The 20617-nt window shown below is 45.9% G+C and overlaps 1 protein-coding gene across 3 annotated transcripts in view; it reads left to right on the top strand.

Annotated features, from left to right (window-relative positions):
• Nucleotides 1-20617, top strand: part of ACAP2 (ArfGAP with coiled-coil, ankyrin repeat and PH domains 2) — a 148972-nt gene that overhangs the window by 91762 nt on the left and 36593 nt on the right. For all 3 annotated transcript variants that reach the window (XM_077487461.1, XM_077487463.1, XM_077487462.1), the window contains 3 exons: nucleotides 117-217; nucleotides 7471-7576; nucleotides 9061-9257. In XM_077487461.1, coding sequence (XP_077343587.1) covers nucleotides 117-217; nucleotides 7471-7576; nucleotides 9061-9257 — 404 coding nt within the window. The remainder of the gene's footprint in view (nucleotides 1-116; nucleotides 218-7470; nucleotides 7577-9060; nucleotides 9258-20617) is intronic.

Here is a 20617-nt window from a genome sequence, read left to right on the forward strand (position 1 = left end):
TATTCTATTTGAAAGTAAATTGGACATATGATGTTTTTTTTTTTTTTTTTTTTTCCCTGTTAACATTTTGATTTTTTGACACCGACTCTGTGCCTCCCATCTTCCTGTCCACACAGGATAACCCAACAGTAGTTGTTGAAGATTTACGTTTGTGCACAGTAAAACACTGTGAAGACATTGAGAGACGCTTCTGCTTTGAGGTGGTTTCACCTACTAAGTAAGTATATATTTCAGGTAAGCTTTTTTTTTTTTTTTTTTTTTTTTGTTACACAAATGCCAACAATATCAGCAGTTTCACACACTGGCTGCCTTGAATAGTCTTCACCAAAGAGCTAGAGTGATACTTCCGGCCGGATGTGATCGAGGCAGCAGCGTGTCTCCACAGCTCCGCACCTCCGGATCATAATCCGCCCGATTTTGAGCCGCTATCCGCCGCCGAATACCGGCATCCGCTGGGGGAAGGTGAGCTGCAGCTGGGGATGCCATCTTCCGCCGCCCGAAAGGGAGCTAGAGCCCGCAGGGACCAGCGCCATTCGCACTCCGCGGGAAGCACGGAGCTAAGCCCCGCCCCCGCCATATTGTCTTCTTCCTCCACCTCACAGCGTGCAGAGCACACAGAGGGGGAGATGGCGCAACCGAGGGAGAAGGAAGGAGCTGAGCCCTTATCAGTTGCAGCATCTGCGGTGGACACTGATGCCATTACCAGACCTATATTAGAAGCCATCAGTGCAAGCAAAGCAGAACTTGTGGGTCGCATAGACCACCTCTCCTCTGAATGTAATTTAATCAGACATGACCTGGACAAGATACGGGGTCGCCTAACCACTGTGGAATCGAGGGTGTCTGAGGTGGAGGACACGTCTCATGGTTATGGGGCTCAGCTGGCGGAGCTCAGGGAGCAGGTCAAAGCGTTGCAACATAAGGCTATAGACGCTGAGGATCGTCAAAGGCGCAATAATCTCCGAGTGGTGGGACTGCCGGAGGGCACTGAAGGTGACCAGCCTGCTCACTTTGCAGAACAATTCTTTAAACAACTGCTGTCTATTACTGAAGTGTCGCCTACATACGTGGTGGAACGGGCGCACAGAGTCCCGACGGGCCACCGTCCACCGGGAGCTTTCCCTCGACCGTTCCTGGTCCGGTTTTTAAACTTCCGTGACCGGGATCTGATCCTGACCCGAGCCCGGAAGGTCCCGGAGCTGCGCCATGGTAATGATAAGATAATGCTCTTTCTGGATTTCTCTGCAGCCACGCAGCAGAAGAGGAGATCGTTTACCGAGGTGCGCCGCCGACTGCGTGATAAAGAGATAAAGTACAGTATGCTCTATCCCAGCAGGCTACGGGTGCAACATAAGGGGGCTGTTAAGTTCTTCGAACATCCTGAGGAGGCCAGTGACTGGATGGACAAGGAACTGTGAGTGCGTGTTTCTTCGGTTGGTGAGAAGGCTTTTCCTCGGTGATACTATGTCCTGACGCTGTTCCTCTGGAGAACTGGGAGGCGTTTTTTATTGAGGTGCTCACATTCAACATGACCCGTCTGTGCCTACTTTTCCCCCTTTTCTGTTCCTCCTTTTTATTATTGGCGTTCAGTCTCAGACCACTGGGCCTACTTCATTTGTGATTTTTGAACCTGTGGGGGGGAAATGCTGTTGAAGTTTGCTCCTGGGGATATTATCCACACAGTTGCATTTTTGCATTTTTGCATTTTTACACTTTTACATTTTTCATTTTGTTTTTCTTTTTTTGCTATTTTGCAGTCTGGACTGGCCTAGTTTGTCTTCCTTATTTTGCCTTGGGGAAATTCTGGAGGATGTGGGTCCACTTGTTTTGGCTGTGAGAAGGGGGTGGGGGTGGCCCGTGTATCATGCCCCTGCCAAGGGGCTTACTTGGAAGGGTGGTACCTGTTCGTGTGCTGGACCGGAGGCCCATTTTACCCTACTACATGGCTCTTATGTGAGTTGGAGCATTAAAGTGGAGTTGAAGAGGACTGACTTTAGTACTGCAGGACTACCGATAACTGCGGCATGGCGATGCCATGACCACAACTGTTTTCTTTGTGGTGTTTATGGGGTTAGGGACAAAGCTAAATACCGGACTGGTTGGGGTTGTTACTGGTATACAGGCAGGGGTGGGTTTTCGGGAAGTCACAGCTCGATTGGGGAAATTTCCTAGCAGGTATCGCTGCAAACTTTATGTATTTTATGTCTGGAATGCACTTATCCTACCTTTAGACAGATGCCTTGATATATGTATGGTCAACATGCTTAATGGCGGATGATGTAAAAATTGTTTCATGGAACGTCCGAGGGCTGGGACATAGGGTTAAGAGGGCTGCTGTGTTTAAATTTCTTAAGCTGTCCAAGCCACACATCATCCTCCTGCAGGAGACCCATCTTGATGGTAGCAGGGTCTTGGCTCTGCGCAAACCTTGGATACAGAGGGCCTTGCACTCAACGTACTCCACCTTTGCTAGAGGTGTTTCGATCTTGATTTCTAGAACTGTTTCTTATAAAATCCATCAAGTTATCTCTGACCCAGGAGGCAGATTTGTGGCTGTGGTTCTGGATATCTTTCACAAGCGAATGGTATTGATTAATGTGTATGTCCCGCCACCTTTTCAGGTCAGGGTGTTGTATGATCTCCTGACCAAGCTCGCACCGTATGCTCACCTTCCTGTGTTGTGGTTGGGGGACTTCAATGCCGTTCTTGATGCGGCCTTGGATACCTCCAACCCGCGCAGGGGGGTTTCGGCTGATCTACTTGGTTGGTGCTCCGTGGCGGAACTGGTGGAGCTGTGGAGGTGGAAGCATCCGCTGGAGAAGGGGTACTCGCATGTGTCGACGACTCATCAGTCGGCGGCGAGAATTGATTTAGCGTTTGGGAACAAGTTGTTGCTGCAATATGTAACTGGGGTGACTTACCAAGCGGGGGGACTGACTGACCATAATCCACTTGAAGTTACCCTGACATTTTCATCGGGGGGGAGGAGAGGGGGTTGGAGGCTCTCCCCAGGCTGGATTCAAAATGACTTGGTCCAGGATCAGGTATCAGGAGAGATGCAAACATATTGGTCTATAAACGCTGAGTCGGCTGATCCCAGTGTGGTATGGGATGCGTTTAAGGTGGTGACACGGGGACACTTTATTTCGGCTATTAAGATGGCCAGGGTGACTGATGGGAAAGAGGTAGATGACTTATTGCAACATGTAAATCAGGAAGCCAGGGCGCATGCGGACTCTCCGTCAGGTGCAACATACGAGGCCCTGTTGGAGGCGAGGCGAACGCTCTCGCTGCATTTCACGAATCAATCACGTGCAGACTCAGTTAAACAGGCCCAGACGGTCTTTGCGGAGGGCGACAAAAATGGGAAACTATTGGCAATGCTGGTGGCTGATCGTGGCTCCCTCACCTGTGTCCCGGTTCTTCGGAAGAAGGGTGGGGGACTGATTAGTGAACCGGGAGCTATCATGCAGGAGTTTGTTCAATTTTATTCCGCATTATACTCCCCCATTCCTTCTTATGACCAGTCAGCATTGCTTTCGTTCTTGGATGATTTACCTATTCCTAGACTTTCCGATGAGGACCGAGACCTTTTGGAGGCCAAAATAACGCTTGCAGAGGTACAGTCAGCGATTTTTGCATTCCCCCCGGGCAAGGCTCCTGGCCCTGATGGGTTCCCAGCAGACTTTTACAAGGCTAATGTGGACCTGGTGGCCCCCCGACTTCATGCGCTTTTGTGTCATTGTCTTGAGCAAGGCTCCCTCCCGGACTCTATGATGGAGGCGTACATGGTCCTCTTGTTGAAGCCGGGAAAGGACCCTTTGGAATGTGCGTCTTACAGACCGATTGCCCTACTTAATATGGACTTAAAAATTCTCACCAAAATACTGGCCAGACGTTTAGCCACGGTGCTTCCCTCGATAGTTAATATTGACCAAACTGGCTTTATGCCGGGTAAGTCCACGGACACTAATTTGCGACGACTTTTTACCCATTTACAGATTAAACAGACTGCACGCGCGTCCAGAGTTGTGGTCTCCATAGACTTTGAAAAGGCCTTCGACTCTGTGGACTGGATGTACATGAACTCGGTGTTGGAGCTCATGGGGTTCGGTCCGCAGTTTCGAAGATGGATAGCAATGTTATATGCCCAACCGAGAGCGGCGATTAAACTGGGTTCGGCCACGTCTGATTTTTTTGCAGTGGGTAGGGGGACGAGACAGGGTTGTCCTCTCTCGCCCTTTCTGTTTTCCCTGGCTCTGGAGCCGCTTGCTGTCGCTTTGCGGTCCTCGAGCAGAATTAGTCCTATTAGAGTGGGGACTATTGACGAGACTCTTGCATTGTAAGCAGACGACATGTTACTTTTTCTAAATGACCCGGGGGAATCTTTGACAGCGGCCTTGGGAATTATGGACCGTTTCGCTCAGTTTTCCGGACTAAAGGTAAACTGGGGGAAGTCCTCAATTTTGCCCATTGATGCGGGGGCAAGGGCTGGGGCGGACCCCGGGCTGGCATTGCAGTGGGTTGAGTCCCTCAAATACTTGGGTGTGCAGGTTACAGCGAGGGTAGAGGACTATATGGCCCTGAATTTACTGCCCCTGGTACAGCTACTTAAGAAGAAGACGCAGGCGTGGATCAAACTCCCGCTGTCTTTGATGGGACGGATTAGTCTGTTGAAGATGAAGTTTCTCCCAGTGGTGTTGTATTTTCTTCGGCATGCACTGGTTTGGGTCCCGAAGTCCTATTTCCGCAAACTGGACAGTATAATCTCATCGTTTCTTTGGGCTCCTGGAACTCCCAGAGTGGGAATTAAAGTTCTGCAGGAACCCAGAGAGAGGGGAGGCCTGGCTCTACCCGACTGGCACAAGTATTATCTTGCCGGGCAGATGGTATTTGCACGCCGTTGGTTGACGGTTGACGATGGGGATGCGGCCACAGTGTTGGAGGCGGCTCACCTGGGGGCATATGACAGTTTACGCTTCGCCCTGTTTAGGGGTTCCAAATCGGAGCTACCTTTAACGCTGTCCATGAAAGCTACTATCAGAGCATGGGGGGTAGCGGTTAAATTAACGTGTCCCAGTTATAGGGGGGTGTCCCCTTCCACTCCCTTGTGGATGAACCCGACCTTACCACATTTTTATAACCTCCCGGATCCCATGTTATGGGTGGTGGCAGGTATTAAGACTGTGGGGGATATTACCAGAGATGGGGAGCTACAGACCTTTCCCCAATTGCAGACTAGGCACGACCTGCCAAATAGTTACCTGTTCCGGTTTCTACAGATTAGACATGCCTTCCAAACGCAGTTTCGGGAGATGAGGGTGGGGTCTGTACCATCAGCTTTGGAGAGGTTGTTGATGGGGGTGGACTTGGTCAAACCTCTTTCGGTGACCTATAGGGAAATGTTTCAGATTACGCCTCAGGCGGTAGCAAAATGTAGGGAGCGGTGGGCAACTGAGGTTCCGGATGCCCAAGTGGAGGACTGGGATGATCTGTGGGTCCAGCCATTTCAACATCTGGTGTCCGCTAGGGACAGACTGATCCAGTTCAAATTTCTGCACAGAAGCTATTATACTCCGGCCCGATTGGGTAAGATTTTTCCTAACATCTCCTCAGAATGCTGGCGGTGCTCTCACTCCCCGGCGGATGCTCACCATATTTTTTGGGACTGTACACTTGTACAGGGTTTTTGGGAAGATATAACTCTGTGCATCTTTGAACTGATTCAAGTACCTATTCCTAAGACTATTAGAGTATGCCTGTTTGGCCTGGTTGATGAGGTGGTGCCCTCACGGGCCATGCGCACAATGCTGAGTATCCTCTTGTTCTATGGTAGAAAGTCCATTCTTTTACACTGGAAGAAAACAAGGGCCCCGACGGTTTCCTTTTGGAAAAATCTAGTAAACACGATGTTGCCTTATTACAAGCGTACCTATGAGGCCAGAGGGTGTATGAAGAAATTTGATAAGGTCTGGCACTCCTGGCTTAATGCTAACACCACTGTGGGTTGATAATGTATAGCATGGGGGCGGTCGGGTTGGGAGAAACGAGAAATCTGAACTGAAGGGAGGTATTTGCAGATGTGTACTGTTGATACTTTAGGCATGTGAGTGGGGATGTTCTGTCGGGTATTCTGTTACTGTATTACCTTATCATAAGTTTCAGGCATTACATCTATAAGAGATGATATAAGGGTGCCGGTCGAGCTGTGACTTTTGGTTGGGGGGGGGGGGAGGGGGGTGACGGGTCTGATTGGGCTAGTTAGTTGTGGCTGTTAGTTAGTTTTGGCCGTTGGCCTCTGGATGTGCCACAGGCACGTCCACTGTTTTGTATGTTTTGCATAAAATTAATAAAAAGAATTTATAAAAAAAAAAAAAAAGAGCTAGAGTGATCATTTTGAGTCAACATTTTATTTTATTTCAGTGAGATATATTGTATTCCTTTTTTAGAATTTTACAGAGTGCAACAAAGATGTTTGTAAAAAATATATGCAAAGGTATTTTTTTTTTTCTTTACTAACTGAGTTTCACCTTGTGCCCTATTATTAAAGAGGAAGTAAAGCCAAATAAACAAAAAAAAATACACCCTGCAAGGCAAGGGCGTAATGAATAACTTACCTGTATGCACTGTAGACAGAGGTGCCTGTCTTTTGCAAATATCTCCTAAACTGTGTTTCTTGCACCTACAGATAAGCCTTAATCTAGGCTTACCTGTAGGTAAAAGTGGTCTGTAAGGGTTTACAACCACTTGAGTTAATGAGCTGCATATAAAAAAAACATACTACCGTATATACTCAAGTATAAGCCGAGATTTTCAGCCTCTTTTTTGAGGCTGAAAGTGCCCCTCTCGGCTTATACTCGAGTCACCGCCGTCTGCCTGCCCGATCAGCGTGTCGAGCAGACAGACAGCGGCCATTCTACTATTCAAAAGCCGCGCCTCCCTGTCTGTGATAGGCGGAACACTCAATTTCCCAGCAGTCAGTGTTCCGCCTATCACGGACATCCGCTCATTCTCATACTACGGACGAGGATGAGAGGATGTCCGTGATAGGCGGAACACTGACTGCTGGGAAATTGAGTGTTCCGCCTATCACAGACAGGGAGGCGCGGCTTTTGAACAGAGGAATGGCCGCCGTCTGTCAGACGAGGAGAGCATGGCACACAGAGGCTGCAGATTGGCACAGGTAGGCAGGGACGGACGGGACACAGGGACGGACGGGACACAGGGACGGACACAGGGATGTCTCACCCTCGGCTTATACACGAGTCAATAAGTTTCCCAGTTTTTTTGTGGTAAATTGGAGGCCTCGGCTTATATTCGGATCGACCTATACTCGAGTATATACGGTATGCAATAAAAAAAAAACAGTTGATGGTATGTTACTGTTCCTGTTTCGGATATTTCCCTATGTACACTTTGCTTGTAAAGCCGCATGTTTTTATGAATCTTGTATTTTTTCTTCCTGTCCAGGAGCTGCATGCTACAGGCCGACTCTGAGAAGCTGCGACAGGCATGGATAAAAGCTGTGCAAACAAGTATAGCTACAGCCTACAGAGAGAAGAGTGATGAAGCAGAGGTTGGAAAACAATGAGTAGCATAACTTCTCTGTCTTTAGGTTTCTATGTCTTTAAAGCATTCCTAAAGGCATTTTTTTTTCACAGGGATAAAACCTTTTTTAGTTTTTGAATAGAGTAGGACATGTATTAACACGAAGACCTTTTTTTTTTCTTTGTGTCCCATTTGGGGCAATTCCCTCACAGCCTGTCCTGGAGATACAGAAGGTCAGAGTAAATATTTCCAAAGTCAGTGGAACTCAATCTCTTTCTGCCCACCCCAGCAGCCCTTTTGGCAATCATGTGACCCTGGTCCTGACGCCTACCGTTATTTAGCCTGAACTGAGAGCTCACTTTGACAACTCAGTCTTTGTGCTGGAAGCATCCTCTCAGCACATAAACATTGGCCGCCAGGCGACGCTTTGGCGTTAAAGCCTACCATTTTGATGCAGCACATATTTGTTGGGCGGTTGTAAAGGGGTTAAAGAATGAGATCACCTTTTGGAACATGTTATATGTTCCAGCAACTGCAGTCTCTCCCCACTCCCAGTGACACAGAGCAGACATCTTCTTTTGAGTGCCCGCTCTCACTGTTTGAAAATAATTTGGCTGTGCAGGGCTTTGCTTGCCCAGCAATACCATTTATTCAGAGCCCTGTGAATGGGAAACTACGAGTACTGACAGTCTTTGCAGCTGTCGGCTTGTATTTCTAAATGAACTACCATTGCAGTTGATTGTTTCTTCTTGTCAGTGTGTTACTTCCTGCCCATATGAGGGATGAGCAGACTGATACACTGAGAAGCTTGAAAGAGCCACACATGGCTGATTGCTGGTGCAATGCTTTCCAGGCTCTACATAAAACAAAAATAATAAATGCACGTTTTTCTACCCGCAAAAAGATATGCTTTTTTTCATCCTTTAAACAGTTGTCAGTGGAACAAGTGTCCTTTCGCTTTAAGCACTCCTCACCCCCTGAAATGCCACGATTGTAGCATGTCATTTTTTTTTGGGGGGGGGGGGGGAGGGAATGGTGTACCTTCTTTTTATGGGGACTTCCTGTCCCACTTTCTCCTTCCTCTTCTTGGCTGCCTAGGTGACTTCTCCTCTCACCCTAGGCAGCCCCTGCCTGCCAGCGATCTTCTGGGACACATCGCAGGTCCCAGAAATTTGCCCTGGCCAATAGCAGAGCACAGTTAAATTTTCTTCCCTCTAGTGAATTGTATATATGGTTACATAGGGACTCATAACAGCATGGCTGAAAATAAAAAGAAAAACATGCAGGTGGACTTGGTTGACCTTTCCGCTTAAAAATACTACTTACCTGGTTGTCACTATGGTTTTAGTACTTTAAGTCACGGACCTTGAACAGGTATGCAGAGATTGACTTCTGACATATTGATGTGCATACTTGTAAGTAATGGGGAAAAAGTTTTTTATTTCATTTCCAGAGTTTTGAAACTCCAAAATGTGTGCATATTGTAAAGCTATTCACTTTTTATTGTTACAGAAACCAGACAAGAATCCTTCCATATCTAACACTAGCCCTGTAACTGAGACAAAACTTGTTAAAGGGGAGAGTGCTCTGCAGAAGGTTCAGTGTATATCTGGTAATACAAAGTGCTGTGACTGTGGTCTACCAGAGCCTCGCTGGGCTAGTATTAACCTAGGTATTACTTTATGCATCGAATGTTCAGGAATTCACAGGTAAGCAGAGGATTCCTTTTATATAGTATTTATAGTATAATATATGAAGAGAATTCTATTTTAGTGATCTTTTTGATTTGTCTGTTTAAGGTTATGTAGGCTGAATATTTGAATAATTTGTGCCATAAATACATCGGTTCATTTTTTCTAGTTATTTACATGCCATCTTAAAAATGGTTAAGCATAGCAAGAAAAATGTATTGTACAAAGTAAAGCATGAAAAAGATGTCTTCCTTCTGAAATCGGGCAGCAAGTGGCACCATTCAGTGATATTTAATACACTGTATTTGCTTAGCAAACAGTATGTCACACTCTAGTTTTCTTTTATCTTAACCACATTGATTGTATCTATTTAATCTGCCCTGTAACTTTTTTTTCACCAAGGCATAATACACAAGGTCATAGTCCAGGACATCTAGTCTGTAAAACAGCTACATAGCTCAGATTTCTTAAAGTGACTTTTTCTTCAGTTCCTGTTTGTATCATGTGGCAAAGAATGAAGTGGCAGTGCAGATCTGTGAATCTGTTTTCTGTAAAGGCCCATAGGCACCGCGCCACACATGTTCTTGTATATAAATCGATGCATTGAAAATGAATTGGCTGCATTACACCTAAGCACATAAAAATGTTGTGTTTGCTGCATTATTTGCAGCACAGTGCGGGTGCAGAAAAATGAAATGGCAGTAAGGGGGGAATGGCTTGATGGCATTACCCAGTAGCAGCGCTAAATCAATAAACAGGTGAATAAATTAATATTTATTAAAAAATATTGTGTTATAATAACGCCAAACTTCTTTCATACCAAATATAAAGTTGTAAAGCGCTGAGCAAACTGTTGGCACTATATAAAACCTGTATAATATAATAATAAAGTGATAGCAAACTAATTTGTGAAAGAAGTTCAGTCCATAAAAAGCCCATCACTGAGGGCATAAAGAAAAAAGTGTTGAAGAACAAAGTTCAGAAAAGAGCAGTCCATGCATAATCCAGTCATTCCATGAGTGTCCCCATGTTACTAATATTCAGTGCTTCCACCTCTAGGTGACGCCAGATAAATGAGGCTCTTACTGGATCCTGTGAACCATCATATAATATGGTCAAATCACGTGTTAAATTCCTTAGGATGGGAAGACTCCAAACACCATGTATGTGTCCAGTCAGGGTTGATCTATCTCCTCTGCCGCCACTTCCAGCAACTTCTCTCTACTTCCTGTCTGTACCTGACATCACTTCCTGTCTGGACATGACATCACTTCCTCTCTGCTTAAGACAGCGAGTACAGAGGAGAAGTTGCTGGAAGTGGCAGCAGAGGAGATGGATCAACCCTGACTGGACACATACCTGGTGTTTGGAGTCTTCCCAGCCTAAGGAATTTAACATGCACATCTGCCCATTTTATATGATGGTCCACAGGATCCGATGATAGACTTGTTTATCTGGCGTCACCTGGTGGTGGAGTCCCTGAATATTGGGACCGTGGGGACGCTCGTGAAATAACTGGATTATGCATTGATTGCTCCTTTCTGAACTTTGAACTCTGATGGGCTTTTTATGGACTTAATTTCTTTCACAAATTAGTTGATATCCCTTTGTTTGGTATGAAATAAGTTTGGTGGTGTTTTAAAACACAATATTTTTTTAACAAATATTGATTTAATCACCTGTTTATTGATTTAGCGCTGCGTCTATATATGATTATAACTTTGCTGTTGGTGTCACAGTTTGTCTGCATAATTCTTTGATTATCCAGCCTTGTACTAGGTAAGTACACTTACCTGTACGGATTACATAGATAATGCATCTCTTAGATTGATTAACCACTTCCCGACCGCCGCACGACGATGTACGTCGACAGAATGGCACGGGCAGGCATAAGGGCTTACATGTACATCCTTGCCTGCCCGCCGGTCGGGGGCCCGATCGGGCCCCCGCCCGGTGCCTGCGGCGGTCGGTATTCGTTCGGGAGCGATCCCGGACGAGGGGACGGCCATTCATTCATGGCCACCCCCTCGCGATCGCTCCCGACGAATGAAAATGTCCCGTGACATCATTTCCTCTCCTGTAATGTAAACACAGGAGAGGAAGTGATGTATTCTCTCCTCCGTGTCGGTATTTTTCGTTCCGGCACCGAGGAGAGAGGTTCGGTAAGTTGCACCAACACACCACACATACAGTAGAACATGCCAGGCACACTCACACCCCCCCTTTACCCCCCGATCACCCCCCAATTACCCCTGCCCCCCCAGTCACAGTGACACCAATTGCTTTTTTTTTTTTTTTTTGCATTGGTGTCATTTGTGACTGTAATAACTGTTAGGGCAGTTAGGGTTAGCCCCCTTTAGTTCTAATGTGCCCCCCTAACCCCCCCAATAAAGGTTTAACCCCGTGATCACCCCCCGTCGCCAGTGTCACTAAGGCTGGGTTCACATTGCAGCGGTTTATGAGAACGAATGTGATTCGCACCGCACTGCAGTGCAAATCACATCCGATCTCTGTGCGATTCGAGTTCAGCCATACAGATAGTATGGCTGAATTCGTGTCGCACCCGCCGCAAATTCGCACGGGACCCTTTTTTTGGCCCGCAGCAGAATCGGATCGCATGGGTGTTCACACCATGCGATCAGAGTTTGCAGATCGCACTGCGATATGCGAACTGATCTGGGGGTGTCATTAACATTTCACTGACACTCCCAGCAGTTCGCATAGGGCAGTGTGAACTGCCGCCGGGAGGCATGCGATGCGGGAACCCGCCGCGGATTCATGGCGTTCCCGCATCGCTCCAGTGTGAACCCAGCCTAATAAGCGATCGTTTTTCTGATCGCTGTATTAGTGTCACAGGTGACGCTAGTTAGGCAGGTAGGTATTTAGGTTCGCCTCAGCTTTTTATAGCGCCAGGGACCCCCATATACTACCGCATAAAGCCCCCTGATTGCCCCCTAGTTAACCCTTTCACCAGTGATCACCATATAACTGTTACAGGTGACGCTGGTTGGTTAGTTATTTTTTTATAGTTTCAGGGCACCCGCCATTTATTACCTAATAAAGGTTTAACCCCCTGATCACCCAGCGGGTGTCATTTGTGACTGTAATAACTGTTAGGGCAGTTAGGGTTAGCCCCCTTTAGTTCTAAGGTACCCCCCTAACCCCCCCAATAAAGGTTTAACCCCGTGATCACCCCCCGTCGCCAGTGTCACTAAGGCTGGGTTCACATTGCAGCGGTTTATGAGAACGGATGTGATTCGCACCGCACTGCAGTGCAAATCACATCCGATCTCTGTGCGATTCGAGTTCAGCCATACAGATAGTATGGCTGAATTCGTGTCGCACCCGCCGCAAACTCGCACGGGACCCTTTTTTTGGTCCGCAGCAGAATCGGATCGCATGGGTGTTCACACCATGCGATCCGAGTTTGCAGTTCGCACTGCGATATGCGAACTTATCTGGGGGTGTCATTAACATTTCACTGACACTCCCAGCAGTTCGCATAGGGCAGTGTGAACTGCCGCCGGGAGGCATGTGATGCGGGAACCCGCCGCGGATTCGTGGCGTTCCCGCATCGCTCCAGTGTGAACCCAGCCTAATAAGCGATCGTTTTTCTGATCACTGTATTAGTGTCACAGGTGACGCTAGTTAGGCAGGTAGGTATTTAGGTTCGCCGCAGCTTTTTATAGCGCCAGGGACCCCCATATACTACCGCATAAAGCCCCCTGATTGCCCCCTAGTTAACCCTTTCACCAGTGATCACCATATAACTGTTACAGGTGACGCTGGTTGGTTAGTTATTTTTTTTATAGTTTCAGGGCACCTGCCATTTATTACCTAGTCTCACTAGTGTACCCCTAAATTTAGGGGTGTCTACTTTCCAAAATGGGGTCATTTGGGGGGGGTTTGTGCCATCTTGGCATTTTATGGCCTTCAAAACTGTAACGCCCTTAGAAAGCCTGAAGGCGGTGCTTGGTTTTCGGGGCCCCGTACGCGGCTAGGCTCCCAAAAAGTCCCACATATGTGGTATCCCCGTACTCAGGAGAAGCAGCAGAATTTATTTTGGGGTGTCATTTCACATATGCCCATGGCATGCGTGAGCAATATATCATTTAGTGACAACTTTGTGAAAAAAAATAAAAATAAATAAAAGTTTGTAATTTTCCCGCAACTTGTGGCAAAATATAAAATATTCCATGGACTCAACATGCCTCTCAGCAAATAGCTTGGGGTGTCTACTTTCTAAAATGGGGTCATTTGTGGGGGTTTTGTGCCATCTTGGCATTTTATGGCCTTCAAAACTGTAATAGGTAGTGAGAAGTGAAATCAAAAATTTACGCCCTTAGAAAGCCTGAAGGCGGTGCTTGGTTTTCGGGGCCCCGTACGCGGCTAGGCTCCCAAAAAGTCCCACATATGTGGTATCCCCGTACTCAGGAGAAGCAGCAGAATTTATTTTGGGGTGTCATTTCACATATGCCCATAGCATGTGTGAGCAATATATCATTTAGTGACAACTTTGTGTAAAAAAAAAAAAAAAAAATTTTTTTTTTGTCATTATTCAATCGCTTGAGGCAAAAAAATAAAATATTCAATGGGCTCAACATGCCACTTATCAATTTCCTTAGGGTGTCTACTTTCCAAAATGGGGTCATTTGAGGGGGTTTTGTACTGCCCTGCCATTTTAGCACCTCAAGAAATGAGATAGGCATTCGTAAACTAAAAGCTGCGTAAATTCCAGAAAACGTACCTTAGTTTGTAGATGTGACAACTTTTGCGCAAACCAATAAATATACAATTATTGACTTTTTTTTTACCAAAGACATGTGGCTGAATACATTTTGGCCTAAATGTATGACTAAAATTTAGTTTATTGGATTTTTCTAATAACAAAAAGTAGAAAATATCATTTTTTTTCAAAATTTGCGGTCTTTTTACGTTTATATCGCAAAAAATAAAAATCGCAGAGGCAATCAAATACCATCAAAAGAAAGCTCTATTTGTGGGAAGAAAAGGACGCAAATTTTGTTTGGGTACAACATTGCATGACCGCGCAATTACCAGTTAAAGCAGCGCAGTGCCAAATTGTAAAAAGACCTCTGGTCATTTACCAGCAAAATGGTCCGGTCTGAAGGTGGTTAATCTAAAGCAAATTTTGATTATTTCGAGAAGTATGTAAACTGCTATTGTGTACCTTCTTAAAACCTGGATTCTCTGGCTTTAAAATCTTTGCGTCACTGACCTGGAACAAGTATTCATTGAAATCATGAATCTTGTTGTGTATACTTAACTTTGGGTCAATGAATCAGAAATTGTTGCTTTTGGGTCAGCAGGACCTTCAGACATCTTGTATCTTCAGATGGTCAGCAGTGAAAGATCATGTAATTCTATCAAGACGGGTTCACTTTTTTTTTTTCTTTTTTTTTTTTTGAACAGAAACCTTTTATTTATCATATACACAAGAAAAATAAAACTGTAAGGCACACATTTCACCACATCACACAAGGTAAAAAAAACATTGATCATTGAAAAGAACACTTTAGCAGTGTACATTTTATTTCAGTAGAAAGATCCGACATTTAAGTCACATAGAGTAAAACCTTAAATAACCAAAATGAGAATAGAAATGGATCAGTGGGGCGGTACAAGGTTGAGGGGTGGGGAGAGAAGTGTAAGAGGGAACAGGATGGATAGAGGAGAAAAAAAGTGTGGGGAGGGGGGGTTGTTTGGGGGGATTGGAGGGCAGCAGGTAGACAAAAGTGTGGGGGGGGGGGGGGGAGTAGAGATAAAGTATCAGCACACCAGTCTTCCCATTAGTATCTCGGCATATAGTAGTCATTAGGTAATCATGGGTCTGGCCTTCACCCATTCTCTCCAGATCTGTAAAGGGCTAGAACAGCATCCACAGACAACCTCCGCTGTGAGATCTTGGGTGGGTCAGCCTGTTTCCATTTGGACAAAATGGTTTTCCTTGCATAAAACGCTGCATAAAAGACAAACTGTTGTTTGTGCACACTGGAGGTTGATAGTATTGCAGATTACCAGAAGAAGTACTGTAGGATCTACCTCTACAACTAAATTTCCCACCACATTAATCACCTCAACCACCTGTCTCCAAAATTCTTGAATCAGAGGGCAGGACCAGACAATAGGCATACATGTCCCTGTGCCACCCAAACATTTAGGGCAACTGTCAGACTGTGTAGGGTAGATCTTAGAAAGCCTCTGAGGGTTATAGTATGCTCTATGAAGAAACTTGAGCTGAATATATCTATCTCTAGCACATATCACCAGTGGAATTTATTGTTGAACCCCTTCATCCCAATCTAGTAAGAGTAAGAAGTATCCCTCTGCCAAATGGCAACCAGTTGAGTATTTTTACCAGTGTCTCTAGCAGAGATTCTAAGGTAGAGGGACGAAAGGATCCTGTCAGCATTACTAGAAGTTAGAAGATGCTTCACAGTGTGAGAAGTAACCGTTGGGATATCAGGGAATTGTGATGACACTGGATGGCGCAGCTGCAGATAACGGAAAAACATCCACAAGGTCAGATGAAATGTGTTTTTTAGAACATTGTATGACAGCAAATGTCCCTCTGGCATTATATGTTGGATGTTAAGGATACCAAACCTAGCCCATACATTGGGGTCAGGCACAGACTGGAGGTGCGGTAGTCGAGGACTAGTAGGGCATGGGGAGAGATTACCTGTGGGTCAACTGTCCCCATACTCTGACTGTAGTATACATTGGTATGGTCAAGTTGCCATGTGCCTTCAGGCCTCAAAATACAAAATTATTCAGGGCTGAGTGTGAACCTAGGATGGCCGCTTCCAGAGTGACGGTTGGATTCGTTCTTGCCTGCTCAAACCCAGGGCCGGATTAACATAGGGGCTATTGGAGCTGCAGCTCCAGGCCCCTTTCTCAAGATAGGCCCATTTGCCCCCCAAAAAAAAAAAATCGACTTTAAGGATTGTAGCTCAGCAATCAGAAGTCACAGAGACCCCACAGGGTAGGTAGCTAAAGACCAACTCCAGCACTGGTTAAAATATGGGGCTGCTATCATCTATGGTTCCAGGGATACGGGGCTCCTTGCGCAGCCTGTCAGAAGCTACATACAGAGCGGCCGATTTAAATACAAGCTGGAACACTCTGCAGCAGACTGAGAGGATGAACTCACAGTGCTTATAATAATTATTTGTATATTACTTATGATAATTAACCCCTTGCCACCCAGGCCCATTCTGAGACTTCTCTCCTATATGTAAAAATCATAATTTTTTTTTTTTATGCTAGAAAATTACTCAGAACCCTCAAGCATTATATATTGTTTTAGCAGACACCCTAAGGCAGGGGTCTCAAACTGGCGGCCCTCCAGCTGTTACAAAACTACAAGTCCCATCATGCCTCTGCCTGTGGGAGTCAAGCTTGTAATTGTTAGCCCTGCAATGCCTCATGGGACTAGTAGTTTTGCAACAGCTGGAGGGCCACCAGTTTGAGACCCCTGCCCTAAGGAATAAAATGGTGGTCTTTGCAACTTTTTATGTTACACAATATTTGCGCAGCAATTTTTCAAATGTTTTTTTTGGAAAGAAGCTGTTTCATTCATAAAAAAACTAAAGTTAGTACGATTTTTTGTTGTGTACTAAACAATGCTTTACATTTGTTTACAGGTTACATGTTTAGAGTTACAGAGGAGGTCTAGTGTTAGAATTATTGCTCTCGCTCTAACGATCATGGCGTATGTAACCTGTGTGTATTGGGCTCTGATACTAACCAGTGCCTACCCAGGGACTGACTAGTATCTCTCCCCAGCCTGTCCCCACACACCCTCTCACCTGCTGACCTGTGAATGGGGCAATCACTCCCGCAGTGTTATTGTGTTCTGCCAGTGAATACAATGATTAGTGTTGCTAACTATAGCTGGCAGCACTGATTGTTTTGGGGAAAACCTGACAGGCTGGTTGTACTCAAGTCGGTTAATAGGTTGACTTGTGTAAAACCAGCTAGCCCATACATAGATCGACTATGGCTGGTCTCTGCTTAATTGGTGTAATTTCAATCCATGTATGGCCCGCTTAACCACTACGCAGTCCCTAAACATCCTTCCACAAACCTTTATATTTTTCCTTCTCAGATTACTTCATCCTCCTCTCCTCACCTGCACATACTTCCCACTTTTATACCATCCATACTCCTCCCCTATGCCTCTTACCCACAAAAACTGTTCTTTAAAATTATACTGAATATCCTCAATGTTACCAGCTCTAGAATGGACGACACACTATTGTCAGTTCAACTAAAGGAAATCTCACAGTCCTCATATGTGTTCTGCCACATTATTGGTACTTATTTAATTGTAATTACTATTGTGATGTATAGAGGAACATAGGAGAGGTCAGATACTCTAAATATAGCACTTGTTAAAAAAAAAAAAGCGTCCCTGAAAATATTTTTGAAATGTTGACAACTATGCACTTAGGCACTGCCCAAGGGGCACAGGGTCAGTAGGGGGCCCCATGAGAGGCTCCTGTGATATTAAAGCAGTAGTAAACTTTTCTATTACTACTTTTTAGAGGCCCTGGGGTAGGTTATGCCATAATGTACAAGTATGCCATGCATATTAGCACATTAGGGTACACTTAAATTGTCAGACTGAGCCCTCCAGTGCTGTGCTGTGATCAATCCGACGGGTCCCGGGCACTTCCATCTTCACCTGGTCTTCCTTCTGGGTTCTGTGCCTTCGGTCACTTGCCTTGGCCAGGCTGCGTTGATGTCATTCCCACACATGCTCATGTGCATCCTCTTTCTCTAATCCCCCCCCTTTCTCTCTCATCCTCCCTCCCTTACCCCCCACACCTCTCTCTCTGTACCATATCCAAAAACGCCACCCAATAGCACAGGGCAGTGCCAAGGGCAAAGGCAACTGTAAGGTACGTTTTGCTATTCTAGGGGTAGACCCAGCCCAAATAAAGTTACTGACAATCTGGTTGTCGAGTTTAGCCCAAAAGGAATTTGATATAGGAACTGGGGTATTAAACAAATACATACAAAAACTTAGAGGGAAAGCTAATTTTTATAAGGTTTATTCTACCCACAAGAGAAAGCGGCAATGTCTTCCAGGCCTGGCACCTAATGCCGCGTACACACGACCAAACTTTTCGCCAGCAAATCTGTCGGACAATTCGATCGTGTGTGGGCTCCATCGGATCTTTGCTCTGTTTGTGTGTGGCCAAGTCCATTCATTCGGAAAGTCTGTCGGAACAACGCCGAAAGTCCGTCGAGAAGACCGTCTGACCTAGTCCATCAAAGTCTGTTCGTGTGTACTTGGCATAAGAGTCACTTGGTGAAGTACTGGATATACATTATCATTCAGCTATCAGGCGAGGGTATGCTGAATCTTATTCCCCAGATACCGAAATTTGGATACCTAGGTCTGAGGGGATTGAACAAGGGAAGAGGAGGGAGGGTGGCTGGGATAGGGAAAACATCAGTGACTTACTCCAATTGATTCTGATGCCCAAGAAAACGCCAAAGCGGTCTATAATGTCTGGAGCCACATCAAGGGAGCCTAGGGCATCAGGTAGATACAGTAGTGCACCATCTGCATATGAGGAGATTTTTTTTCTCGCAAGGGACCCACTTGTAAATCGGGGACTCTTGAAGAGGAGCGAATTAGAATAACCAGGGGATCCAGCCCTGTTTGGTGCCTCTGCTAAGATCTGGGGATAGGATACCGTTCGTTCTGACCCTAGCTGTGGGGGATCTATAGAGCTGTTGGATCCAAGTTATAAATTTGGGACCAAAGCCAAACTTCCCTGGTACTTGCCACAGGAAAGCACACTCAACAGAGTCAAAGGCCTTCTCTGCCTCAAGGGAGGCCACAACTCCAGTGGCGGTACTATCCCTAAGGTTGTCAATGTTGGTGTATAGTTGACGGATGTTGATGTCAGTGCCCTTGCCAGGCATGAACCCAGGTTGATTCTCGTGTACCAAAGATAAGATAACCGAGTTGAGGCGATTAGCCAGAATTTTGGTAAACACCTTAGCGTCTACATTTAGTACAGAAATTGGATAGTAGGATACACACAGTTCAGGGTCTTTACCTGGCTTGGGCACCACAACAATCACCGCTTTAGTCATAGATATTGGGATGCAGTCTTCCTCCAATACAGTTTGAAGTCGTTTGTGGAAGTGAGAGACTATGACCTCAGCATGAGTCTTATAAACTTCAGCCGTAAGTCCATCCGGACTCGAAGTCTTGGCTATCCGAAGTGTGGCCACTGTGTTCTGTACCTCTTTTATGGTAAAATGAGCGTCAAGTCTTTGACGGGCTGCAGGGGAGCGCTCTGGGAACTCTATAGTATCCAAAAAGGCTAGCAGGCTGTCCGTGCTATATTCTATTCTGGAGGAGTAGAGACACTCGTAAACTTTTCATAAAGTGGGTATTTATCTGGGCTGAGTCTGAGTGCAAGAAACCGTTGTCATCCATGATGTGAGCTATGTGAGTAGTTGTGGAGCATTCCCTAGAAAGCCAGGCCTACCCATCCTCTCCCCCTGTTCAAAGATCCTCTGTGATTGGGATAGAAGAATTTTCTGAGAGGAGGTTGTGCGTAGCACCGCTATCTCTTTGTATAACACCTGTAAATCTCTAAGTATGCTAAGCTGTAGTAGTTGCGTACTGGGCCTCCAATTATTTTGCCTTGGCCTCTGCTTCCTCAATGGCCAGGATTGACTCCCTTCTGACTCTACCTATGATCAATTGATCCTGGCCTTGGGCATGGGCCTTAAAGTCACCCCAGACCACTGCAGGGGCCGCTGTGCCGCAGTTGCGTACCCAAAAGTACTAATACCGAGGTCATGGGGGAGTTACACGCTCATCAGATACCCACAAGCAAGATAGCCTCCATAAACGGGGACCGCAGACCAGATCGGCTCTAAGCTTCAGAAGCACAAGGGCTTGATCGTAAATGCCAAGGGGCAGCATGGAGACATCCAGAGCACGAGATGTCAAGGAATTACTCACATAGATAAGGTCTATGCTGGTTAACGGGGCATGGTACTTGATTGGTGGGTACCTTATTTTTCGCTCCGTAAGAGGCACCTGACCATAAGACTCGCCTAGATTTTAGAGGAGGAAAGCAAGAAAAAAATATTATGAACCAAATAGTGTACTAAATGAAATGCAGCCGGCCTGTGCCATACAATGCAGCCGGCCTGTGCCATACAATGCAGCCGGCCTGTGCCATACAATGCAGCCTAACCCGTGCCTGGCGACGAGGTCATCACATCCATCAGAGCATCCATCGAAATCGCGGCCGCACTCCGTTCAGCCTGCTCTGTCTTCTGCTTGTGACAGGCAAACCCGAGTAAAAGGTTACTGG

Source organism: Lithobates pipiens, unplaced genomic scaffold (assembly GCF_037356315.1).
Source record: "Lithobates pipiens isolate NorthernLeopardFrog02 unplaced genomic scaffold, aLitPip1_a1.2 Scaffold_18, whole genome shotgun sequence".
Classification (NCBI taxonomy): domain Eukaryota; kingdom Metazoa; phylum Chordata; class Amphibia; order Anura; family Ranidae; genus Lithobates; species Lithobates pipiens.